Source organism: Microtus pennsylvanicus, chromosome 2 (genome assembly GCF_037038515.1).
Source record: "Microtus pennsylvanicus isolate mMicPen1 chromosome 2, mMicPen1.hap1, whole genome shotgun sequence".
NCBI lineage: Eukaryota > Metazoa > Chordata > Mammalia > Rodentia > Cricetidae > Microtus > Microtus pennsylvanicus.
In genome coordinates, this window is record NC_134580.1 from 1,641,316 (window position 1) to 1,668,559 (window position 27,244).

Genomic DNA, 27,244 nt, shown 5'->3' on the forward strand with positions numbered 1-27,244 from the left:
GCTTGACAATACAGCTCTCTCCGAGTATAACATTCCCCAGGTAGTAGTACCAAATGTTGTACATGGGGTTATATCATTTCTTCTCAGTGGCATAAAATAGGATCATGTCCATTTTACAGATTCACAAACTGAGGCTTTTCAAGGTAAAAGTTATAGAACAAAGAGCAGAGATGCAAGAGCCATGGGTCTTCCTCCGCATCTATCGTGGCAGAAATGAGGATGCTTTGCATGTTTGCCACCCCATGAGGATCTCTACACTGGTCTGCTCGGGAAGGCCTGAAAACGCTTTTCAAGTTAAGGGGCATGCCCTCTGCCAAGAAGGCACCAGGAAACACCTGATTAGGTGGGGTTTTGTTCCCCAGCTGCTGCCCACACACTGCTGTCGAATGATGAAGGGCCAACCTTGGGCCCTGGGAGACAGATGTTGTCCTCAGGAGCTGTCTGGGAAAGGTCAGGGGCTCAGCCTTTGAAGTGCCCTGTCAGACTCAAGGTCTGGCTTCAGAGTCGCCCGGACGCTGGCACTCCTTCAAGGACCAGATTCTCTAAGGGTTCCCGAGATGGAAAGGGGCTCTTCCCCAGGAGTTCCAGGAAGCTCAGCCCATGCTGGCACGCAGCCGCTTCTCCATTCCTCCTTTCTTATCTAGCCAAATATCAGAACTTTAAATGCCCTCATGGATTCTTGCTCCCTGCCCTGTGACACATGAGAAGCACCAGAAGTAGACAAGGGGCATAAGGCACCATAGGTCAATAACTTACCCTGCCTGATGGTCCAAGCCTACTAGCACACGGGGCAGGGACTCACCCTTCCTGGTTTCTGCTCCAACTTCTAAGGTGTAAGGACAAAGCAACATGCAGGCTGTTCCTCCGGAAAGTACTACCTAGTCACCACACACTGGGCACACAGCGGCCTCCTGCAATCCTCTGGTACGTGCTTGGGGTTGCAGATTTCTCCAAATATCCTAGCAAAGGTGCACTTGACTCTTTTTCTCCAGGAGAACGAGTACAGACTCTGCTGCACTTAATAGAAGTGGGGACTCCATAAATGTTAGGCTTCTCGTCCAAAACAGCATCTGGTCTTCCCAGTCCCCAACGCCCCCCGTGATGAGCAGAACCAGCCTTGAGCACTGACAGGAGCAGAGCCTAGAGTTCCCCCATCCCACAGCAGGGAAGGGGGTGCAGAAATGTGGGAAACAAGGGGAATGCTGCCCCTGTACCGTCTGTACTGAATGGGCACTCCCCCTAAACCTGACAAAGGTTGCTCCTCTGCTAGGGATTTCTCTGTACCTGCAGGAAAGTCAGGACATAGACGCTGTGCCCTGGGGCCAGGGCTATACCTGTTGCCTCATGCCAGGACCAAGCAGAAATGAGTCCCCGAGTGAGGCAGAGGTGGTGGTGAGTGAGGTTCTGCCACCGCAGGACCCATGAGGGCTTTGCTCTCCATCCATGCATCCCATCAGCAGGCACACCCTGAGCAGGTCAACTTCCCAAGTGCAGGGCCTGTGTACTACAGGGTTCCCACCAATGCAGCAGAAACTGTGAAGTCTAGCCACAGCTTCATCAGGCCACTGCAGAACCCCAGCCTCTTCTACAAAGGGCACCAAGGCTTAAGAACAAGCCCAATTCCCTAAAAGACGCCTGTAAGGTCAAAGGCATCACTTTCTATCCAAGGTAAAAAGGAGTCTGAATCCTCAAATCGCCCCCCTGGGTCTTAGGCCAAGACATTGTGGGATCAGAGCCCAGGTCAGCTGCCTCACGAGTCCACTGCAGGGTGAGAGCAGGGGCACCAGCAGGCACAAAGGAGTGGACACTTCTGGCCATGTCCCTGGACCCATGTTCATGTGTCCTGCTTACTTCTCTGCTTCAACAAAAGCATGGCCTGACCGCTCACCTGATGTCCCCAGTGAGGGCATGCCCACCTAGACTGCACTCTGGACAGATTTCTTTCCTCCCTCTCTGTGCAATCCACATCCTGGTTCTTTATTGCAGAGTCATAAGGGGATAGCTTCAGGTTGTCAAGGAGCCTGGCTAAGGTAGTTGGAAGGTATGGATTTGATCTCCTGGTAGAAGAATGTGGGTCAAGCCCCACAGCTGACTGGACATGTCAGGATGCCCATGGGTAACAATAGTGAAAAATGCCATCCCAGCCAAGTTACCTGAAGGCTCTGGACAGCCTTCAGGACAGGGACCATCTGGCATAGTCACCACAGAAGATAACATGGGTATCTTCCTCTAGTAAGTCACGTGGGGAGACAGGAATTGAACCTGGTCCTGTGCTCAGAGCACTTTCTCTGTAGAGGCCCAACAGGACACCCAGAAGAATTTATAGAGAAGAGAGCCCACAGAAGTAGAGTTGGCACAGCAGTGAGTATACAGCCACGTGCAAGGCCTGGCCCCATGCTCGCACTGATGGCAGTCAGTGTGAGGGGAGCAAGGAAAAGCTTCACAAGACAGTTAATGATTCACGGTTTAGGAAAAAGGGAATCGAAGAGGCAGAGCTGCTTTTCTGCCTCCTTAGGATCCCACAGCACTTCTCTAAACCAGGGGTTATCTCATGGGCCAGCTCATCCACTCGCATGGGTGACTGAGAACCTCCCTGAGCCTGACTATGGGGCAGCAAGAGTGGCAACTGCCCACAAGGCCTAGGGCCTGGCAGAATGGTGAGCACAGCCTGATCTGTCACGGGGCTGCTGAGGATAGATATCTCTGACAGACGGCTCGGAGTCCACTATGTGCAGAGGGGCTAGTGTGGGGTCCGCGCAGAGAGCAGGTAGGAAGAAGCCTGGGGTTAGGAGGCACAGATTGCAGCTTTCAGAATCATCCTCGGTGATGAACTGACACTGGCTCTGAGGCCAGGAAAGGCCATCAGTCTCAGAGAGATGGTTATAGGAAAAGCTGGAGGCAGGCCAACAAGAAGATCCCCCGACAGCAGACAGTTGAGAAAGCAGGGCTATCTTGGCTATCATGAGATATGGGGCAACTGTCACCTGCTAGCCAGCCAACTGCTGCCCTCCCTCGGGTCAGCATCACCATGTGACTGATTCTTCCACTCACAGCTTCCAACTCCTCAGGCTCTGGGAGGTCCTCCACTGAGTCTAGCCACACAGACTTTCCCAGCAAGGCCCTGTGTGATGTCCTCATTGTCAATGGTCAGTGGATTCATGGCTCTTCTTGACGAGCCTCCTGACTGGATGTTCAGCACAGCAGGCTGCTGCTGGCTCTGCTGTCCTTGCATGACACGTCCAAGAACAACAAGAGATTCCATTCTCTGGTACAGTGAGTCCAGCTGACCTGTGTCCAGACATCCCATCCAATTATTCTTATCTTTATCCATAGCCTACATTTTCCCCCTCTGAGTCCTCTACTACAAGGGTTTTAAAAGGTTGTGAAATCCACAGAGATAAATTTTCCTGCAAGACGGAAATGCCAGGGGTTCTTTCTTTCTTTTTTATCTTGCAAAGAAGTAATGGGAAAACCAAAGAAAGACCGAAATCTCGATCACTTTTCTTTAGTGTCATGTATCTTGAGACTTGCTTTCTTATTTACGGAGCAGAACACACTGAGGACAACATGACCCAGGCTGCAGTCTTGACTCTGGTTCAGATGCTACCCCCGTGGCTTCCTGGCTGGGAAACAGAGGAAACCCGGGCTCCATTTCTGAATGAGGACAGCTAACCTGCCCCCAGAGACCTGTACGTAGGGGTATGCCAAGTCACCAGTGTGGCCTGTGGAATGTAAGAGAAATTACCTTCTTGGTCATGTTTCTTTCTTTGTCCTGCAGAGTAAATATTGGCCAATGGGAAGGGTCTTGCACCTGGATAAGCAAAGCATTTACTTGTACGGGGTCTCCTCTGCCTGCTGTGGGCAAGGGCACTCTACACCAACAGAGATTTACCTTCACTTGAGCTCTTTGCTTTGTGCAGATGCAAGGCAATGGGAGGCAGAAGAATACCAGTGTCCCTGGTTGCTAAGAGGGACACCAACCGCTCAGGGCTGAGGACAGGAGCTCTGCCTGGCTCTGAATCCTGTGAGACTCGGGAGCTAAGAACCCCACAGGGACCTGGATGTGATTTCTACCTGTGCTAATTGGCACTGATGCAGACGCGCAGTCTCAGTCCCCTTGAGCTCACTGTGACTAGGTGGCGGCATGAGGAGCTCAATGAGGGGCAGCCAGAAAAGCTATCATCACAATTAAATCTGTCCCCATGGGAGCTGACAGACAGCTTGTGCTCTGTTCAGACCAGCAGGGACAATGCTGTATGTTCTGGTCTGTGAGAACACACACTTTCACCCTAGGAAGGGACTATAGCCTCATTCGTTCATTCAATCAGTCATTTAGTCAGTCAGGCAGGCATGCATGTATTCATAAATGAACACGTTCTGAGGGCTGTTCCCGCTCAGTCAATAGCACACATTGCTGTGAACCCTCTGCTGTGGGTTCACAGACTGTGAAAGAGACACAAACAACAGTGACAGTCAGTGGGTGGGAGCAGAATGGACAGAAGCAAAGTAGAGAGGAGGGCTGTGTTCCCCTCCCTCCCTACAGCTCTCTGTGTGAAAATGTGCCCGTGCGAAATTCCTGAGCTAAAAGTGAGCGGGAAGGTAGGGTGGCAAAAGACCCAGCAATCATGAAGCAGGGCTGGGGAATTGGGAATTACACCAGAGATCACAAAAGCTAAAGAAATACCCAGAACTCCTGGGTCCCAGAATCTACACGATGCTGGCTAAATGCAGAACATCTTTTTGGAGGTGTTGGAGGGTGGGGGAATCATTCAGGTGCAGAAGACTTTATAGTCGCCTATGGGCTCTGTTGGTGTTCATGGGGTTCATGTGTCATCTCTGGTAAGCTCTTGCCTCCTTTTCAGCATGAGGACTGAGGATCCAGCTCTAACTCTGCCTCTTTTTGCTGTTTCCAGAACCCTTGGTGCCAACTCTCAGGCTAGCACTCACCAGGATGTGGTCAAACAATTAGGGGACCAACCTGGGTCCCCAGCACACACGGAAGCACCTACTACTGCAGAGCAATGGCCAATAGGTTTTGATTGAAGGACTAGATGAACCCATCAACACAAGAATCAACACCCTCCATGTGCCCTGAGGCAGACCTGCCCCTACTCTATTTCTATTTGTCTAAAGGAACAGTAATGCTACAGGTCTTAAGAAATGCATGTGAAGAAGACCCTGACGTGGGCTCTGCAGAAGCGAGGGAGCCACATGTTCTCTGAGGCAGGGCAGGGTAGTGTCACTTGCTGAAGCCCCGGGGTCTATTGCTACCTAGTCCGGCACTGACTATCCTGCTCCTAGTTGTTGCCCTCAAGGCCGAACTCGGAACTCAGCACACAGGTGGGTCTCCATAGAGACTGTCTGAAGACAGAAGGCTGGAAATGCTCACTGGGCAATGCAGTGCAGCCCTGATCTGCATTCACTGCAGGCCCGGAAAGGCTGCATAGAACAATCACAGCCATATCCCAGAGGACAGAGAACCCTGCAAGGACAAGGAGCAGTGGAAGGAGGAGGTAATGGGTGGTACAGTGGTGGGACATTCCAATCAGTGTGGCAAACAGCTTAGCCCATTAGTCATCACCACTGCGTACCTGTGGAAATGCCTAGACAGCAGTCTTCAGAATAGTCAGCCAGATAGTGAACTCGTTTCTACAAGATATTCCTCCTCTTCCCCAGAGGACCAGATCAGTGTACACACACACACACACACACACACACACACACACACACACATCAAAGGCATGGACTGAGACAGAAAGCATCCGGGAAACACCAGACTCATCCCTGAATTCAGTATCCTTTTGTGAGTCTGCCCAGCCTGCAGCCTTGCTTTCCCTGAGTCTTGTCTGGCTGCAGGTCCTCTGCAGATGGAGCACTGCAGCCCAGGCCCACAGCTAGCACAGATCAGGATAAAGGCAAACAGTTGGGGACATGTGCATTCCATTTCCCCCTCTCTATAGCCAAGACAAGGGCAGTGAGTCGGTGGCCCCCTGCTCAGGGCTAGTCCGGAGGCCTCTCTCCTCTGGGGTGACAGCACTCTGGCCACACAGAGGAGTGCTAGGCTTCTTGAGCCTCCTTATTCCCCAGGGAAAGGTGAGTGTGCTATCTGCCCCACGATGCAGGACAATCAGATGCGATAGGGAGCCAAGTCAAAGCAGGAACTCGGTTTATTACTGTGTTAGCTTATATGGGTCACGTGACATGGTGGGATGTGGGGGTACCTCCAGCCAATGAGAGACAGCCAAGCCCTCCCTAGTTTTTGCTGCCTCATCCTCACTCGAACTCAAGCCAGACTTTTCTCTGTCAGGCTTTTGTCTGTCCTATAGACCTCGAGGTACAGGCCCTGAGATAATTTTGGCCCAACAGAGGAGTTGGTGCCTTTGGCATTACAGATGGGGAAACTGAGGCACAGAGAACCTGGCTGACAGCCCAAGCCATAAGTAACTCACTGCTGGGCGATAGCAGAGCCAGGATGAAAACACACCATGCCCGCCTGAGCATAGACACAGTTCCCTAGCTTGGCTTTGCTTTCTGGCCTCTAAAGCACCAGCACTTCTGGAAATCCACATTGAATCTGTAATCCTCCAACACAGAAAAGACTCTAGGTAAAAACTGGGGCATATGACTTTTATCGTGATCTCCATGTCTACCAGCAGAACAAGTATTAAATTATCTTCTCTCCATTTGATGAATAGCTCAGCCTTTAACAATATGTGTAAGGCTTGTTTATAGCGTGGGAACTGTTTATATTTTTGTCAAGCTTGGAAAAGGATATGAAAGTACAATGATGGCATAGTCAATTATATAAACAAAATCAAAACCAAGGAGTCACAAAATGACTTGGAAATGTACAAAACTGAAATAGGGGTTGTTTAGGGATAGGAGAGGGCTCATTTTTCCTTACCTAAACTTACTTGATATTTCTTTTGCTTTCTACTCTGAGAACACGCAATTTCACAAAGTGATACCATCAAAAGGTCCAGATTTGGAGAAGAGGGAACTATGTTAATTGGCTCCCTCCCGGCAGTTCAGAGCTGGGTGAGACAGGACAGAACCTGGCTGAGCCCCATGCAGTTCCTGCCTACAAAGAGGGATACGGGTGTCTGAGGCCCCTGGAGCTCGCCACACAAAGTCTTCACTCCTTGCCAAGCACCTGGGATACACACTTGGAAACCAATTACTACAAAACAACATCCAATTCCCTTTAAAGCGGCCATGGGGACCTTCGCTAAGAACTCTCATTGCTTGGGCCTGGAACAGTACGAGAGGTCTTACCCAACCCCCAGTAAGCCACTGGGCTCTTGAGGGAGCTTAGACCTCAGTTCATCCTCTAAGGGGATGCTTACTGTCTAAGGTATGAGAGCTGAGATCACCCCCAGGATCCTGGCTACAGGTCTGAACTACTTGGCTCCACACAAGATTCTCTGTACAGGTGACAGATACAGTCGAAGATTAAGGAGTTAAAATTGGGATAAAGACCGTGTCCCAGCATGTGTTACTAGCATCCTCAGAGGCAAACGCAGAGTACAACATGACCAGCTGTGAGGGAGGCAGACAACAGTGGCTTTCTCTCTTATTCCTTCCCACAGCCTGACTCCTGATGATCTAAGCCCATTTGGGCTTTCCAAGATTAAAGACAAGTCAACCCTGCCAATGGCTTACCCCTCTAAGACCAGAAACATCACTCATCCATGATACCTGACACCTCCCTTCACAAATGACCCCTCCAAGTCTTATCTGAGACATATTTGGGTCTTAGCATTACTTCTGAAAGCCATATACTGCTCTGGCTAAATGTCAGTACTTGTGTATCTGTACACATGCTGGTGTGCACGTGACATGTGCTCACAGTGGTCAAGCCAGACCTTCTCAACTTCTGTGCAGAACAAGACCAGCTTGTGACAGATTGAAGCACACAGTAGAAGGGACTTGATCATCTCCCAAGAACCTTCCTGGGATCCTGCCATAGATGCTTACAGCTCATAGGAAGCATGGAACAGGGTCTGTCTTCAATTTCATTGGTTGACTTGTGGAATTTAGCTTCAGCCTTAGTAAGATAACAGAAACAGATCACCACATAGACTGCTGTGGTTATGGACTCTACCATTCAACCTCTATTTCCAGCAGCCCTTGCACAAGCAGCGTGGTAATGCTACACCATTCAAGGCAACTGGGCTGCTCAGCAACTCAATGATCCTATATACTAGTGAATAGGCTTTGGGGGCACTGTGCCATTTCCCAGCCTCACAATGAGATGAAAGCCACCTAATGAAACTGTCATTGGGTTTGTAGTGTACTGCTTCTTGGACAATGGTTTTAACAGTGGCACTTTGACCTTCCTAACAATTATGAAGAAAGCATCACATCCAGTCTACTAACCTTTTCCTTCAACCATACAAAAGGTTCTCCAAAACACCTGTAGCCTCTCCAGGGGATGAGCATGGAAACATGGTGGCTTTTAAGCTAGCCCTGAATCACTGGTCATGGGGAAACATGGCCCTTTAACCATGTGACCCCAATTATTAGGCCCTTCTCTGTCCCCTTGCTCACTCTCCCACTGACTTCTCGAGTCTCCCGTTTCATCCCTGGAAAGTGGGTGGTCCTACATAAATACCAGGAAGGTTCTAAGCAGGGGGGAGTGGGGGGACACAATTTATTGAGTGGAGAGGAAGAAGAAAGAGGTAACAAATGACCACCCATTGTTGATCCTAATAGATGATCTAATCAAATCCCTTCCAGATAGCAAGAAGAACCTACCACACCCAAAACACAAGTATCTGTCACGAGCTACCTTTGAGTACTACTAGAAAGGCATAAGCTTAGGTCAGCATTCAAGGTTACAAAAAAAAAACACAAAGCCCTACCAATAGGGTTGTGTTGAGTGATAGTGGCCTCCCGTGGGATAAGCACCAGAGACAAGGAGTTCACCAAATATACTGTCCACACCCAGCATAGACAGCTGTAGAGCTCAGTCCAGGAACATGGTGGGAGAATAAGCAAGAAGATGCTCTCATTCCCTTCTACCTCCCTCCCCTCCAATATAACTAAGGGCTACAGACATTTCCAAATTCAGTCGCCACTCGAGAAGAGGGTGTGGTCAGACCTACCTGGTGCTGAGCTGCCCACCTGCAAAGGCAGCACACAGTGAGCTGAACTCCTTTCTCTGTGGTCTCCTGAGGCCGTCATTAGGGTGCCCTCCTGCCCACCCACCCAGAAGCCAGAGATGGCATGGTACTCACCCCACTGCAGAGGCGCCAGCTGCAGTTGTTCCAGGACAAGCTGGTTCAGGAGGCCCTCCACGCTCGCTTCACCGCTGCGCTTCAGAGACGGGTAAGCTTCAGTCAAGGAAAACTCAGCTCACGCTGCACCCCAGGACTCGAGGAGTTAGAGAAAATTCTAGACAGATACACTCCCAGATGAGAACAGTCTTAAGTAGATCGGTCACCCCTCTGCTAACGTGGTATAGTCTACCCAGTGGTGAGGGTATCAACCTGAGAGTAGGAAACCAGACACAGAAACGCAGCAGGTCCCCCTTCCTTCATCTGTAAATCCATTCAAGTTAATGATTCTTCTAGAGGAAAGAAAGAGCTACCGGGATAATCTTATCCCATCAATGGTTCTTGTTGGGGAAAATAAGGTGAAATTTGAGGTTATTTTTCCTTAATAAAACATGTAGACTGCAGTTGACTGTTCAGGACGAGCATGCATCTCTCGACACGTCCTGGGTTCATGCTGGTTTCGTGTTTGCTGTGTTATACATCCCGGTGTAATTACATATATTATTGTGAACATGCTCTCTCAAGTGAGTTCATAATCGAGGAAGTCATAAAGTCTCTCAGCAAGCAGCAGTGGATGAAGAAATCATGGCTTGGAAATGCAGACAGCAGGCAAATAGCAAGAGCTGCTGGGAGGCCCAGCACAGCTCTCAGCAGGTCTGTAAGCCTCTTGCCTCTTCCACAAAATCAAAGTCGCCATACACAAGCAAACAGCAAAGGAGGAAATTGAGTTCTGGACATTGGCTAACAATTGGAAACAGAAAGAGAGTACACTTCCTGTTTCCTCCTGGCAAGCCCACTCTGTTTAACAAACATGCCCTTTGTCCCAAGTGAGACAGGCATGCCACAGCGGCAGGGAGGCAGTGGGGACTGAGGTGTCAGGAAAGGGCTTGATGTTGAGCCCACCTGGTGAAGATGGACATTCCATATGCTAAGTCCGGAAACAGTAGTGTGGGGACATCGTGAAGGTGAGGAACAAAGGGGCAGAAGCAGGGGCCTGAGTGAGAGGGGCAGAGTAAGCGAGGGTCTCAGGACCCTAGGTCTCAAGACGGTACAGTACATCTCTGAAGCCAGCAGCTCCACCAGGCACTTAGGGAAAACTACACAGACGAGGGCTACCCAGAAAGGGTAGCTGGACCAGCACTGGCTAAGATGATGTCAGATTGGCTCCCCTAAGCCTAACCAGGACCATATGCACCAACTCTTCCTAGGATGCAGCAGCATCTGTCATTCCCCTTGTGTCTCCTTTCTCCTCTGGTCCTTCCTTCATCTGCTCTTTGATCCCACTTCCTCTAGGAAATGTTTCCAAGTCATCTTCTGTTTGAAAGGTTCTCCTGTGTCCTCTTCCAAGACACACTATATCTGGTGGTATCACCACCAGCTTGTGAGCCCCCAGGAGGCCCACGACAGTGCCAGGCTCCCAGAGCTGTCCCATTATCAGTGCCTGACAGTGAAGGAAAGCCAGCGAGCAGGCACCCCAGGTAGGTACCATGGGGCCATGTTTCACCCTGGGGAAAGCCCAGAGCCCTCTCGTGAGAATAACCCAGCTTTGAGTCTTGGACTTCTGCCACTGCCTCACATGAACTTTGAGCAAAAAGCAAAAACAAAAAAGAACAACAAAACAAACAAACAATGCCCTGAGCTGGCTTCATCATCTGTAGCATGAGGAGAACACTTGCAGCTTCACAGCTTCCTGAGGAGGACACGGATGCACCAGTAGATGACGCTCCTGCTGTCAGGAGGGTCCTGCTTGCCTCACCTCTGGGGAGTCCTTTCCCTGCCTTACTTCAGTGAACGAGTCACTGCCTTTTTGTCTCTATACCGAGGGATCCCCTCTTTTTCAACACCATCTAGCAAAAGTGTTTTGTTTTTCCCAACTCCCCTTCCCCCCAACCCCTACCCCCCACCCCCATGCTCCCAACTTTGGCCTGGCAATCTTGTCTACTTCCAATATCCAGGAGGATAAATATATGCTTTTCTTTGTGTTCACCTTATTATTTAGCTTCTCTAGGATCACGAGCTATAGGCTCATTGTCCTTTGTTTATGGCTAGAATCAACTAAGGGAGCCATTTTAGGGTTGCCAAGAGACTTGGCTCTAGAGTGGTTCCCAGGTGTCCAAGGGGATATCCCCATCTAGGTCCTTGGGCAGCAGAGGAGAGGGTGCCTGAACTGGCCTTCTCCCATAGCTACACTGATGAATATCTTGCATATCACTATAGAACCTTCATCTGGCAATGGATGGAGATAGAGACAGAGACCCACATTGGAGCACTGGACTGAGCTCCCAAGGCCCAGATGAAGAGCAGAAGGAGGGAGAACATAAGCAAGGAAGTCAGGACAGCGAAGGGTGCGTCCACCAACGGAGATGGTGTGACTGATCTAATGGGAGCTCACCAAGGCCAATTGGATTGGGTCTGAACAAGCATTATGATCAAACTGGACTCTCTGAATGTGGCTGACAATGAGGGCAGACTGAGAAGCCAATGATAATGACACCGGGTTTTGATTCTATTGCATGTACTGGCTTTTTGGGAGCCTAGTCTGCTTGGATGCACACCTTCCTAGACCTGGATAGAGGGGGGAGGGCCTTGGACTTCCCACAGGGAAGGGTTCCCGGACTTCTCTTAGGACTGGAGAGGGAGGGAGAGGGGAAGGAAAATGGGGGGATGGGAGAAGGCAGAAATTTTTAAGAAATAAAAAATTTTTTAAAAAGTGTTTTTTTTCCCCATACATAATTTTTTTTTAAGGAGAGCCCTCCACATGCTGTCTCTCTATTTCATTACCACCCAGGGCAGGTTTGCTGAAGTGTTGTTATTATTGGCGAGCACTCTGCAATGCACTTTTAATCCTCGTGCTTGGTCCTGCAACAGTCCTGGGAGTGAGGATTCGCCCGATAGTTCAACAAGGAGGGATAGACAGGGCAGCCCACTAGGGATCCTGAACTCAGACTGCAACCCAAGTCTCAGAGGTCACAGGCATACAGGAGAGGGATGGTCTTGCAAACAGAAAACAATGACCTCCAGTAATACCCGTCTTGGTCATGCGTTCACCGAATGAGCCAAAGCCAGGATGTAAACGAAAAGATGTACACCATGTTCCCAGCAGGCCTGCTCATGGTGCCAAAAGGTGGAAACGTCCCAAGTGTCCACTCTCAGATGATTAAATAAAAAGAATGCAGTTCATTCGCGCAAGCAAATGCCATTCGGTCTTCAAAGAAAGGAAACCTGACACATTAGTGTGTGTCTCTTAAAGACAATCAGAGAGAAGCCAGGCACAAAGGGACAAACAAGGTACCTCGTAGTCATATCCATAGACAGAACCTCAAGTGCAGCCAGGGATTTGAGGTTCTGGATCTAGTTCCAATTTGAGAATGTCAGAAGCTCCCAAGATACATGTGGGGGAAGCTGCGGTACTGAGTTGTAGGCTTCACCATGTTAAGATGGTAAATTAAAGATAAATAAAAACACGCTGACAGAAGGAAGGGACTCTGCAATTAAGGAAAGGAGCTGGGGAGGATGGGGGCTGAAGCCAGGTGCAGAAACTGGGAACTTGCCCAGTGGAAGGGACAGCTGAGCCAAGTCTCTGGAAGGGACCAAGGCAGATGCAGAGGGGGATGGGCCCAGAAGAAGAGGCAGGAGCCCACAAGCAGTAGCAAAACAACAACTCCCCACCAGACCATGGAAACTGAAGCTTCCCTTTTTGGGGAATGTTCAGAGACCATTTAGGAAGCTGTGCTGCTGGACATTGCTGGCTTCAAGAACACTAAAGTCACTGTACACACAACTCAGTGGCTCTGGGAGCATCATTCTTCCTGAGAATGGTCCACTGCTGAGTCGATTTTCCCTAGCCACTCCAACCTATCCTAACCAACAGTCTGGCTGAGGATGCCATCACTGTAGTGAACCCCTTGTGCAGTCTCCAGCAGTTACCCCATGTGGGATTTCCCAGCCATAGAATGTGAATGTAGAAACCAGGAGCATCCCTGGGACCACTCACACACTGTTGCAATTCTGTGATAGACTTGCTTACAAAGATGACCAAACATAACTTTCAAATCAGGCATAGTGGTAGACCCTGTCTATAACCTCAGCACTTGGGAGTCTGAGGTAAGAGGATCAAGAATTCTTCCAGGCCTGCCTGGCTACACAGTGAGACCCTATCTCAAAAAACCAAAACCAACTAACCAAACAAACAAAACAAAGAAGTAAACAAAGAGCAAAACAACAAAGAGATCTCCTCTTTCTCAGTTCCTGACCAAATCCCTGCTGGGTATGCTGTGACTCATTCTGAACAGACATGCAAGTTCATGTTGCATGCATGGGGCTTACAGAGAGAACACAGTTTGGCTTTTGGTTTGGGTTCGTGTCTCCCACAGAACTTATTCTCTGGATCTCTATCAAGTCCTGGGGGAGAAAGTACTCAGAGACACAACACTGGGGCCTGGTGAGCATCAATGGGGAAGGGACACTGGTGGGAGCTATAAGAGTGTTACCTATTCTTTCGAGTCAGATGAATGACGCGCTTAGAACTGAAGAACCAGAAGCCATGGAGTTGAGCAACTCAGTGCTAAGCCACTTAAGTGATGGTACAGTGCCCACAGTGAGTTCCATTCTGATCCACTGGCTGAGCTGGTATCACACCACAACATCTGCAGAAAGGGAAAAGACTTGTTTGGTAGCATAGGTATGTGCACTGGCCAAAGTCCAAGCTGAAAGGTGTGCTTTCTGCCAAGGCAAAATATAGATATGGGTCGCATGTTCCTACCATGGCTCTCAGCTGGAAATGGGCAACAGAAAGTTGCTATTGGAGTGAAGTTTTCCACCCATATATAATATAATTTACATAAACAGATATACATATATTATACACACATGCATGTGTGTATAACATATAAATATATGTACTATGTATTATATAACATATACATATTATATGTCGTATACACATATAGTAATATACACATATATTATACATGTGTGTATATTATATATAATATACTTAAAGTGAAAAAGCAAACTGCTATATCAGCATAGACTAGATAAAAACATTGAAAAATAGACTGGTTAGCACTCATTCCACAGAACAATTCTAAGTTTACATAAGGGAGCAGATTAAAGAGGTCCCTGTGGGAAGAGGGGCAGGGACAAGGCAAGTGATAAACCAATTACTTTGCAGAAGTCTCTACCCATGTGCACCTACTTAAAGCCAGGTAATAGTCACTTGAGTGGACAGCAGTAAGACTGAGAGCTGGTGTGTGGACATCGCTTAGTCCCGTAATTCCAGTCTGAAAGAAGGAAACCTCAAGTATAAATCTCCCACACATTTGGGTTGAAAAATGCTCATTTTGGGGTTTGCTTCTTCCTGCTTTCCCTCATAATTCACCCCAAAGTTTACATTCTCTTACATGAGATTAAAACCTCAGAAGGTGGGACATTAGTTATTTATTAAAAACTTGTACGTGGGTCTCAAGGTGGGCGGCAGCAGTGTCCAGAGCACAGAGCAGAGCCCGGTCCCCTGATGAACCAGGATGAGAGGAGAGAGGTGAGGAAGTCCGTGGGAAGCTGCAAGGCCACCCAGAGGCAGGAGCCTTTGGCAGTCACTCTACCTGTTTCTGAATTCATTTGCTTTCACATATGAGCCACAAAGGGTGCAGTTGAGCTAATAAAGATGATCCCTGTGCACACAGCCCCTCTCTTAAAGCCCTAGAAGCCACCAAAGGTGTCTGGTACCTGAGCCTGAACCCACAAGTGGCCAAGCTGGTCAGCCAAGGTCCCTGCCTGTGATGCAACACTGTAGTTGGTGTAGTGCAGATGGTGGGAGCTAATTCTTAATATGCACATCTTGGCATTTGGGGCAAGAGATAAATTATGGTGGTGACAGAATCACTACACTCTGGAACCCGGGAATCAAAACCTCTGCTCAACTGTGGGGACACTGCTGCCTTCACAGGGTCCTATCAGGGCCTGTGCTTACAAACTGCTGAGACCGACAGCATCCTGACCTGTCCCTCCATCTGTCCCAGGAAAGCCGGACAGGGAGCTCTCCGTGGTGCTGAAGCATGGTGCCTAGCTGTCATAGACAATCCCAGTGCCAAGAGAGGTTTTTCCCACAATCTGTGAGATGTTAGACTTTCCCCGCAAACCTTCTAGAACAGGAGTGAGTCTCATGAGTCAGGCTGTCCTCTCCAGGAATGCACAACTACTCAGATTCAATACCTTCCACAGGTTCCCCAAGAGCTGGGGTGCCTCACCATTCACACGAGCCTACTTACAACAGGCTCATAATCTATTTCTCAGAGACCCTCTGTGGCATCCTTTGTACCCATCCTTCTTGGGACAAAAAACTGGACTCCCTGTAACCAAGCACAATGAACACGTCTCTTGTGACTTGCTTTTCCCTCCCCCCGTTCATCATTCATGCCTTCACATGTATGTGCACACATGTATGCTCATGTGTGTTATCCCAACAATTTGCTGTTCACTCTTGCATTTCATCTTCCTGGTTAGCACCCACCCATCTTCCAGAGAGATAAAGAAATGAAGAGTCTGTACAAACAGCAACCAACTAATTAAGTAAAAATAACAATAAATTACTAACAGTAGTGGCTGACAAGAGCACAGGTGACAGGTATGAATCAGTCACATAAGTGAGCACACTCCAATTCAAATGCAACACTGTGTAGCAGGTAGATGGGTTGTCTATTGGACAAGGTGGCTATAGTCACTATGTGGGGACAGCTAGGGGGGTTTTCTGGGGTGTGTCTCAGACCCCATACCTCTATAAGCTGGGTGGGTACTCATGAGGAGGATGAGGTGGAAAGTGATGAAGGCAGAGAGGGGTGAGAGCTAAGGCAGGAAGCGGGACAGCACATGTAAGTGGGTACTGTCCTTCCCTTGCCCCTAACCACCACAACTCAGAAAATGTGTTCCATCTCATGTATCAGCGCTGGGGTAAAGGGCTTCAAGGACGAGGATGCAGCCCAGCCCTACTAGAACTCAAGTAAACTATCAAACTGCTATAGATCTTATACTAATGGAAATTATACTACTGGAGAGACCCCTGCAAATGGCAAGCAGCCTCTTACTTGGTTTTCTAATTTGCATCACCAACTTTCTAAACATCAATGCCATTTTTCTCATCTTGGTAAATACCCTGGCACCTTGGCACAGCTCCCCATGCCAGTGACCAAACTGCACAGAAAATGCCTACAATGGAACATGCTGTCAGCTAGAGGTCCAGAGAGGTCTGCAATTGGTTCAGCACAGCAAGTCTTGCTGTTAGGCACATTCTAGAGGATCACAGAGAATAGACGCTGAAATGCATGGAGGGCAGGTAAGTTCATTATCAATTTATCTAAGAGATGTGGCCATCTCAGCAGCTCCTCTGAGTAGTATGGTTAATGGGAAGGCCATGGCAGAAGGGGAAGCCTAGACATGACTCCTACGGGAGAAGAAAGCATAACACTAACAGCAGTCTGAGTCCCGACTGACGAGGTACGAGTGAGATAACCTCATGGGCCTCAATTTTCTCATCAGCAGCCAAGGGAGAAAGCTACATCAGAAAGCTATTCCACAAATCAACCACTCTGTCCAGCCTGTAGGCCTTCTGGCTAAGATCAAGTGCAGTGTTTGTTCTTATCACTTCAATATCTGGTATGTCTTCTATCTGAAAACTGAATTGTTTTTTGCAGCTAAACATTAACTTGGTATTACAGCATTTTCAGGAACGGCACAGTTGTGTGTGTGTCTGTGTGTGTAAGAGAGGGAGAGAGAAAGAGACCTAAATAAATTAAGCAGTTTATGTAAATGGATCTGATCAATATCTGACATCTAGTGAGTGTTAAGAGTACACAGACTGTGTGCATGTTCAACACATAGCCAGTCACACAAACAGAGTGAACACAACGGCTTGTCAGGATGTTCATGGAATGTCATCTCATATATTCTCCAGTTGACTAAATATGACATCTACACTGTCCATGTGTGGACCATGATTCCTTCCTGAGAAATTCTAAGGCACACACAGCTATCATGTTTGTATGGATGGGGGACAGCAACACAATTTGTGTCCTTGCCGCCTCACTCCTCTGCCCAGCAAGGGACAAACAGTGGGAGTGATTTGACTGAATATCCAGCCAGGCTCTCTCCAGCTGTCAAGCCTCTGTGCCGAGCATGCTATGTGTAATGTGTGTGCTGTGTGTGCTGTACTGTGTGCTATGTGTGTGCTGTGTGTACTGTGTGTGCTGTGTATACTGTGTGTGCTGTGTGTACTGTGTGTGCTGTGTGCACTGTGCTGTGTGTACTGTGTGTGCTGTGTGTGCTGTACTGTGTGCTATGTGTGTGCTGTGTGTACTGTGTGTGCTGTGTGTACTGTGTGTGCTGTGTGTACTGTGTGTGCTGTGTGCACTGTGCTGTGTGCTGTATGTACTGTGTGTGCTGTGTGTGTTCTGTGTACTGTGCTGTGTGTACTGTGTGTACTGTGTGTACTGTGTGTGTTGTGTGTACTGTGTGTGCTGTGTGTACTGTGTGTGCTGTGTGTGTTGTGTGTGCTGTGTGTGCTGTGTGTACTGTGTGTGCTGTGCTGTGTGTGCTGTGTGTACTGTGTGTGCTGTGTGCACTGTGTGTACTGTGTGTGCTGTGTGCACTGTGTGTGCTGTGTGTACTGTGTGTGCTGTGTGTACTGTGTGTGCTGTGCACTGTGTGCACTGTGTGTGCTGTGTGTACTGTGTGTACTGTGTGTGCTGTGTGTGCTGTGTGTGCTGTGTGTGCTGTGTGTACTGTGTGCTGTGTGTGCTGTACTGTGTGTGCTGTGCTGTGTGTGCTGTGTGTACTGTGTGTGCTGTGTGTGCTGTGTGTACTGTGTGTGCTGTGTGTGCTGTGTGTACTGTGTGTGCTGTGTGTACTGTGTGTACTGTGTGTACTGTGTGTGCTGTGTGTGCTGTGTGTGCTGTGTGTACTGTGTGTACTGTGTGTGCTGTGTGTACTGTGTGTGCTGTGTGCACTGTGTGTGCTGTGTGTGCTGTGTGTACTGTGTGTGCTGTGTGTACTGTGTGTGCTGTGTGTACTGTGTGTGCTGTGTGTGCTGTGTGTACTGTGTGTGCTGTGTGCACTGTGTGTGCTGTGCACTGTGTGTACTGTGTGTGCTGTGTGTGCTGTGTGTACTGTGTGTACTGTGTGTACTGTGTGTGCTGTGTGTGCTGTGTGTGCTGTGTGTACTGTGTGTGCTGTGTGTACTGTGTGTGCTGTGTGTACTGTGTGTACTGTGTGTGCTGTGTGTGCTGTGTGTGCTGTGTGTACTGTGTGTGCTGTGTGTGTTGTGTGTACTGTGTGTACTGTGTGTACTGTGTGCTGTGCTGTGTGTACTGTGTGTGCTGTGTGTGCTGTACTGTGTGTGATGTGCTGTGTGTACTGTGTGTGCTGTGTGTACTGTGTGTACTGTGTGTGCTGTGTGTACTGTGTGTGCTGTGTGTACTGTGTGTGCTGTGTGTGCTGTGTGTACTGTGTGTACTGTGTGTACTGTGTGTGCTGTGCTGTGTGTACTGTGTGTACTGTGTGTACTGTGTGTGCTGTGTGTACTGTGTGTGCTGTGTGTACTGTGTGTGTTGTGCTGTGTGTACTGTGTGTGTTGTGTGTACTGTGTGTGCTGTGTGTGCTGTGTGTACTGTGTGTGCTGTGTGTACTGTGTGTGCTGTGTGTACTGTGTGTGCTGTGTGTACTGTGTGTGTTGTGCTGTGTGTGCTGTAAGATAAAAGACCCTTGAATCAAGTTATTACAAACAGCTTTGATAGCTGAATTCTCTGGAGGCAGATACCAAATGATTTCCTGCATTTCACTTATGATGATCAAGGAATCAATGATACTGATGGCAGGGGCTGTTTGTATAAGAATTCATTTAGATAAAACTATTTTTCCAAGCATGACTGACTATTACAAAAATAAAGTAGGATACAGGGTCTTAGAAGAGACATATTTAGAGAGGTTTAGTGTTTTCCAGGAGATGAGAAGACAGAGATCCATTGAGAAGCATCCTGGAGAAGCCAATTAGAAAGACCGAAGAGTCTGAGCTGCTCAGTGAAGCAGCTTTGTCCCCACTTCAGCATCAAGTGGGGGCAGGGCTACCACCTCTCCCTATGGGAAATGTAGCTCCAGAGGTTGGAATAAAGTGAAGCACAGCCTGAAGTGGGTTGTCCTGCCTGGGATCAACAAAGCCCACAGCTCTATGTGTAAAACCCTTATAGGGCTGTGAAACCCAAGGAACCCTGGTGACCCTGCCAGCTTACACAGGGTGTCTAGTGTCTGCCAGACCATCACAGAAACTCTGAGTGGCATGCAGGTGGGGCACCAGCTACTCTCAGCCACTCTGCTCAGAAGGGTATCCTCTAAAATACGAGGCCATACACTTGAGAAAGATTCTATGACGGGAGATTTCCAGCAAACACAAGGCAGAGGGGAATGAGGGATGACGGCATGTGTGCTCCAGGCTTGTCCCCTAGCCTTGCTATTTTAAAATCACTTCATCTGGCCATCCAGGTATCTAGAGTGAGCCAACTAAGCCACGACAGCTTTTCTGTCGGCTACATCGCAGACGTGAAAGCTCCACCGCACAGTTTCCCAGTTTCTACCCCTGTGTGCTGGAGAGCACAGTCTGTACTGGGGTCTGGATCTGACAGCGTCCATCATGCTGTCCCTAGAACTGAGCACAATCTCTGGCCCATACAAAGCCTGATGGTTAAATCTTCTGGAATGTTCTAGTCGAGACACACAGTCTGACCATACCCAGAGCCACAGAGTCCACACACAGAGGAGGTGAAGGAAAGAAACCCATGTTAGAAGTGCCTTTTTCTGGCAGACACTCTCAAGAGGCCACTCTCTCCTGCTGTGCTGCTTGTGGAGCATTTCTCACCTCTGGCCCTTCGATAGACTTCTGCCCACTGCCAACAGTCCACTCGAATGTCTGCCGGCTGTATGGGTGCTCTGCAGAGCCTGGCACGCAGAGTCACCCAGCATCCTTCCACCCATCCAGCCGGACTCTGGTCACACGCCTGGGTGGGTGCAGGGATCATATATGACTCCTTTTTCACAACGCAGTCCACAGAAAAGTCTCTCACTCCTCTACAAAGTTCCTCTACATCTTGCTAAGCTGCACCACTCCATTTGGCTCCCAGACAACTGTATCCACATCCTCCGCTGTCAGTCAGAGGATGGCTCAAGCCCTGTACTGATTGACAGCCATTAGGACCTGCCACTACCGTGAATATCAACACTCAAAAGAAACATGAGATCCAAAGACAGGACCACCACTGGTCCCCATTAAGACCTTTATCCACTCAGAATCAATACTTCATTAAGTAGGGCCTCTGAAGTGTGACGAGGCTGAGAAAATGCCAGCCCTGTGGTCCATGTCCTGCCATGGCATTTAGAGCTGTCTGTAGTTGAAACTCAGTACCCATTAAGCACCTCTTGGCTCCCTGTGGGTGGCCAGAATCCCTAGTCAGGGTGGGTGTGCCTCAGGACACTGAAAAGGATAGAATTCTCCAGCGGATGTCCAGCTTGCTGCTGATCTCCAGGCCTCGTGCCTCCTGCCTCTCTTCTTCTAGCTGCTTCAGATTTGCAAAGTGTCCCTTCTCTCCGGGGAATTCTGGGATACTTTCAAAGTTGAACTTGTCCACTTGAATAGCCATTCTGAGAGAAAAAGGAAAACAGTGGAGAATTAATCAGTGGGGCAATTTTTTCCCAGAGCTGTTGGAGAGTCAGCACATGCCAGCGTGAGACAGTCTGATGAACCATTATCGCTAGTAATTCCTAACAGATTCATTCCCAGAAAATGAAATAATGACTCCCAAGGTGGCCCTGACTGCAGAGCTGGCTCAACACACAGTTCCAAAAAAGCTACAGCTGTAGATTTAGACTTCTGAGAAGTCCTGCATCACCCCAGGTGAGGGTTCCATTCCACACCGGGGTGTGGCAGACAGGACCCAGAATGCTGTTCACACAGTGCTCTGGGTCATGATTTAAGCTCCTTGTGGACATCCACAGAGCACGCTGGCATGACTGGACCCTGGGGACCTTGCTCTCCACTCTAAACTCTGCCTGACATGACTCCACAGTGCAGCCAAATGGGCTCAGGAGCTGACCCACAAACCCTGCCCACAGCTGCCATAACCCTGTCTTCCCACTGCAGCTCCCCAGCTACAGACTTGGGAGTCCCCTCTGTTCAGCTCTCCGATCAAAGCCACCTTTCTTCAACAAAACACTCTCACTGCTTACTGGGCCCTTTGACCTTCTAAGCATTTCTAGAATGCAGGAGGCTCTCTGCCTTAGTCTTTAGCTCTGGAATGTTCTTAGCCATGGTATGACTGAGCCAGTCTATCCTGAAGCAGGAGCTGGAAAGCTCCTCCCCAGCTCACCCCAGCCACAGCAGCCTATTCTCTATTCTCTCCTGCAACATTCCATTTATTTCTGGCAGGGCATTTATCATGAGATTAAAGATTTATTTCTGAGTTAGTTAATCGTATCTCAATTCTACTAGGGGCAGAGATGCGCTTGGTCTTGGTGACCAGGCTCCCCAGGTATAGAATAATGTCCAGGACACATCAGTGACTCAGTAAATAATCAGCTACATGGATGAAGGAGTGGATTTAAAGCCTCCCCTGACACTGCAAGTCCAATGGTCTTTCTTCCCCCACTGTGTCTGCACTCTGGCTTATATTCTGACCTGCCGTCTGTCCCCAACTTGGAACCTGACATCTAAACATCACCTCTTGGCCTGATTGGCATATAACAGGCACTCATAAAGGTGTGTCACATGGGTGTTAGTAGGGAGATAGAGAGAAAGGGGGCTTCTAAGGAAGTACTATTCATGAGGACTCCTCTAAACTGTGGCTCCAACCCAAACAGGACTCAGAGTCAACCAGCTGATGGGTGAAAGTGGATGCTGATGGTATTGTTGGACTCTGAGTGGCCACGTTAGTCAGCAAAACCATGATCACCTTTGGGGCTTTTCCAGATGTCCATCACACCCAGCAAGGAGATCTCAAGACCTATGCTGTCTGTAGAAAGGGCTGCTGGGGAGTCAATAAATCCATGACACTAGGCTCAGAGCCTGCCCTGGAAGGCTGATGGCCGAGGGGCCAGAAGCACCACTAGGTAAACACAGTCCACACAGATAGCAAGAACATCCCCTAAAGTTAAACATACTTTTGTGGTTTTATTCTAACAGTTTATCATAAAACCCTAGAAAACAGAAAAGCACAAAAAGGGAAAACTAAAGACTAAGAATATAAGATCCTAAAAGCCTTCAGTTCCATAATCTCTTCCTGAAGTATTGTATTTTAATGTGATTATTTTATTTCTACATGTCCGGGTAATTCCGAGGAGTCATCATATCCACAACACACGTACACGGCTGAAAGTCATCCTAGTTGTGAGTGAATTCTATGAACATGCTCACACCATTAAAAATTAGTTCACCCAGCAAAGTGTGCCTCAGGTCTGAAATCCCAGTTCCCAGAGGACTGAAACAAGGGGACTGAGTTCAAGATTAGCTACACTACCGAACAAGTTCAAGGACAGCCCAGACTATGTAGTGAGAGTATCTTTAAAAAAATATGTGGGGGTCATGATGGTTGACCAGGTAAGAGCACTAAAAACAATTTTTCAAACATTTGCTACATAAATATGATGACCTGAGTTTGAGTTCTGGGTCCCATGGAGGAAGGAAAAACTAACTTCCAAAGGTGGTCCTCACCTCCACAGGTGTGTGGGGTATGCACCTGGACCCACATACATAGCATATAAACACTAAACAAATAAATGTGTGAATCTCGTTGACACAACATTAGCCCAGCATATACGAGGTCCTGTTTGTTATAGGGACTCACTTCTCTTTATTCGCTATTCAGGGCTGACTCCATTCTATGATGTGGAAGTCGCCAGCACTGGTCAGCACTTATCTAAGGTTTGCACACACCTTTTCTGTATTCAATGGAAAATATACTCCCTGTCTCCCATGGCCAGCATCTGGTGCTGCTCCCACAAAACCCCCCTGGGAAGTATGAGGACAAGGAGGTAGGAACATCTCTGGTGAGAGAAGCACAAGCCACTACCTCACATTCCCACACTTGAGTACCAAGGAAGCAGCTTTCCCATTGGGGCGAGGCCACTGGCTTGCAGCACAAGAGGGTACCAAGCAAACAAAGGTAGAGCAACAGGACATGGCCTTGCTCCCAGTCTGTGGTGCAGCAGAGAGAGGAAGGGACATGAGTAGACAGGAGTTCAAGTGTGTGAAGCAACACCACAGATGCAGCGTTGTTTCTCACGAGTATGGAGGGGAAGTGGGAGACCCGGGATCACATAGGCTGGACTCCAGCTCATTCCACATAGAAGCTGGGTCGCCAGAAATAGCCACACAATTGTCTTCATTCCTTGGACTTCCTACACTGCAGGATCTGGGAGCATTCACTTGGCTCACTTGATCTAGCTGGTGCTCAAAAACATTATAGCTGTTATTCTTCTAGGGTAATGAAAATGTTTTGAAGTGGATTGTGGCGATGGCGGCACAGCCGTCTGGATGCATGGGAATGTGGTACACTTCAGGTAGATGGATGGGATGGTATGTCAAGAGAGCTTTTATAAGAAATTATGGCTATTACAGGAACTTATGCTAATGATCAAATGGGCTAGCCAAAAGCTGTTTTGTATGGTATAAAATGCCACACAAATGCTAATGGGCCTGTGTATTACTGCCCCTCACTGTCCTGCAGTTGTCCTACTGAAGTTCATGTCGGGTGTCACTTCCCACTGTGTCCACCCTTTTCTCAGGCAATACTGTTTCCTTCAACTTGGTGTTACCAGAACCCAACACGGAGCAGGTCCTGGGAAAAGACGGCTCAAGGAGCAGCTGGCCACACAGTCACAACTGTTGTGGGCCCCTGGCGTGATGGACATTCCCTCCACCATCACCAGAAAACCCCCCTGCATTCCCCAGGTCTGAGCTTTGTGGCTCTCTCCAGCCTGCTTGAGGATTCCACAGAGGTCCGTATGGAGATTAAAATGTCACCAGGATTCTTGGCAGGGTTTCTGTTATTCCCGGGAAGCCTGAGAATGCCTGGGTCTACTTGAAATTCACCAAGCCTTTGGACAGGTCACTGGTCTGTACCGGATTCCTGCAGAGTCATTTTGCCTAAGTGAGGCCAGGCCAGGGCCTGTGCAGCTCAGCAGAGATGTCCCTCCTGCTTCTGACTGACTATAGGAAACCAGCTGTTTGGAAGGCTCTCTGCCTTATATGACTAAGGGGACCCGAGAGCTGCCTAGCCTTTTCCCTGAGCCTGGATAGAGTTTGGGGGGGGGGGGGGGGAATGAGAAATACCTCCCAAGGGAAAATGGAGGAACACCACGTGCATGGCAGGATCCAAGTAAATTCTTATATCCTCCTCCATTCCAGTGATACCCAGATACTGGCTAGAGACTGAGATTTAAAGCTAGGACTAACTAGATCAGTTTCCATGATGAGAAGGCAACCTTATCTTGAACCTTGTGCTGATGCAGAGGAGGGAGTAGCTGGAATGGGTTTAGCCCACACCAAATAGGACCAGGACAAACACGACACACTATCCTCTCGTACTAAACCCAAGGAGATTGAGAGAGGAAAGACCTAGAGAGCATCTGGTAGATTATTCCCTAAGACAGTACTGAAGAAAGAAGGTGAGTGTGTTCCATGGAAGGTTCGGAGCTCTGGCTTTAAAAACCTGTGCTTTCCTCCTCATGTTAATGAGAAGTCAAAGAAGCAGGCTGGTGGGATGGCTCAGCAAAGGCACTTGCCACGGAGCCTGACTATCTGAGTTCAATCTTTAGGACCACATGGTAGAAGGACAAAACCAACTCCTACAAGCTATCCCAGGTGCTCAAATCACATTTGTGTGAGCTCTGTTTCTCTTTTAGACAGATTGAGTCTTGTGGAGCCCAGGGTGGCCTTGAACTAACAGATCCCTCTGCCTCTGTCTCCAAAATCCTGGGATTAAAGGTGTGTGCCACCACTCCCTGGCTTCTAGTGGCTTGGCTCTACACTCTGATCGTCAGGCAAGCTTTATTTGTTAAAATGTAAATAAAATATCACTACACACCGCCATGGATATTACTCAATAGAAGAGGAACTGAGGTATAAGTTGTATGTGGTACACAGGGAATCATTAGAGCTCTGAAGAGGTGGGCATTTTCCTGTGCTCAGTATGGCAAATCCCCCCCCCCCCCCGTGACACTTGGCTGTGCCCTGATAGCATCACAGGGACCTGGTCAAGGTTCACTTGGTCCCTAGAATTGAGCCTAGATATGCACAGGGCCTCACTGGCATCCCTCCCAAAGAATCTCAACACCATCCCAAGTCTGCTTCTCTCCAGAACCCTAAGCTTTCGCCTGCCCCTGCCCCTGCCCTCCACAGACAGCTGGGAGCCATGGTTCACATTGGCCTGATGGTTCTCCTTCACCTCAGACGCCAGCTGTGTGCCCCTGCTGTCTCTTACCTTTGTGGGCCTGACCCCTACCCACCTTCCTCCTCCCCATGCCTGGCACAGCCTCCTCCCTTGCAGTCTTCATGAAAGTCTCATCATGGGAGCCCTAAGCTCAGGCCTCCACCTTGCCGGCCTTTTTTTACATAGCAACTACTAATTTCCCCTCAGCAGGACTCGGGACACATACGTGATTTGCTGGCCTGGGTTGGGGATGGGAGATGATGGAGCTGAGAGAAGAGGACACATACTCCAAAGGGCCTGGGCAGAGACCAATCTGGAGGCCCATTTTCAACCAAAATACCCCAAGCCTTGAGATTCTCAGAGGGATCCACAAATTGGAAACTGCCTAATTAGCATGTGTACAAGATAGCATCCTCATCACCATCAACAAATAGCGCAAATACCAAATATATTTATAGGATAGAGATATGTAGCAAGGCGATACAGATTTAGAAAATATAATTTTGAATACACTTCCAGAAAGTCAAAAAAATTCATTTTGAGAAGCATGGTGCAAGGGAAAAATTAGACTGAAAGGAGACTCCATTACTGAAGAGATACACTGGCGCTTTCTATGGACCAGGTGTAATTAGCTCTTTTGGCACATTCACCATTCATCCCAGAGCTTGGAACAGTCCATCAGGCAGGATACTATATGGTCACCTCCCTTACTCAGCTCACTGAGCCCCAGGGTGGCAGGCCCTGCCACACCCCCTCTTTACTGTGGAGGAAACCAGGGCTCCTGAGGATCACGTAACTATGCAGGAACATGGTGGACAGACGAAAGCTTCCTGCAGTGACGGCCAAGCTCCCACGAGGGGCAGGCTGGGGAGGAAGAGTTAGACCTGGCAGACAGTTGTCCCAGCACAGGCTGGATGGAGTCCTGAGCCGGACGGTGCTCTGCAGCAGGGGGCAACAGCAGGCAGGAGTCCACACTGAGGCCTTGGGGCAGTATTAGAAGCCCACTCCTCATTATTCCACTTCATATCACCTGTATCCTAGATCCTCCCCTATCACGGTCCCCACACATTTTCCTGGCCTCTGTGGTTGCTCCATGTTGTATAGTCATATCTGAGGATGTGGAGCTAGGAACCGCAGATGAGAGGGAACACCATTGCTTGTCTTTCTGAGTCCGGGAAACGTCACTCAACATAATCTTTTCTAGTACCATCTATCCATTTGCTTGCAAACTTTGTGATTTCACTTTTCTTTACAGAAAATCTGTATATGTACACACACAGAGAGAAAGAGAGAGCGACAGAGAGATTCTCTTAAAACTATGTTAACTAGTAACAATCCTCTAAGCTTTAGAGAACGCTATTTTCATGTTCTGTCCTTTGTAGGGTCACCCAGTAGGGACTATGTCTGTCACACATCAAACAATGATAACTCTAAGTTTTGCACTGTAGCACACAGAGGAGGTAACCCATAGAGGTCAATGCATCACAGTGTAACATAAAGCCT

General features: G+C 48.7%; 1 protein-coding gene and 1 pseudogene across 5 annotated transcripts in view; one reads left to right on the forward strand and one right to left on the reverse strand.

Moving 5' to 3' along the window:
- Positions 1-27,244, reverse strand: part of Trappc9 (trafficking protein particle complex subunit 9) — a 434,664-nt gene that overhangs the window by 77,965 nt on the left and 329,455 nt on the right. For all 5 annotated transcript variants that reach the window (XM_075959473.1, XM_075959472.1, XM_075959470.1 and 2 more), the window contains 2 exons: positions 20,804-20,957; positions 9,240-9,330 (listed from right to left, as the gene is read on the reverse strand). In XM_075959473.1, the coding sequence (XP_075815588.1) occupies positions 9,240-9,330; positions 20,804-20,957 (245 nt within the window). The remainder of the gene's footprint in view (positions 1-9,239; positions 9,331-20,803; positions 20,958-27,244) is intronic.
- LOC142845345 (U2 spliceosomal RNA) lies at positions 16,866-16,976 on the forward strand (annotated as a pseudogene).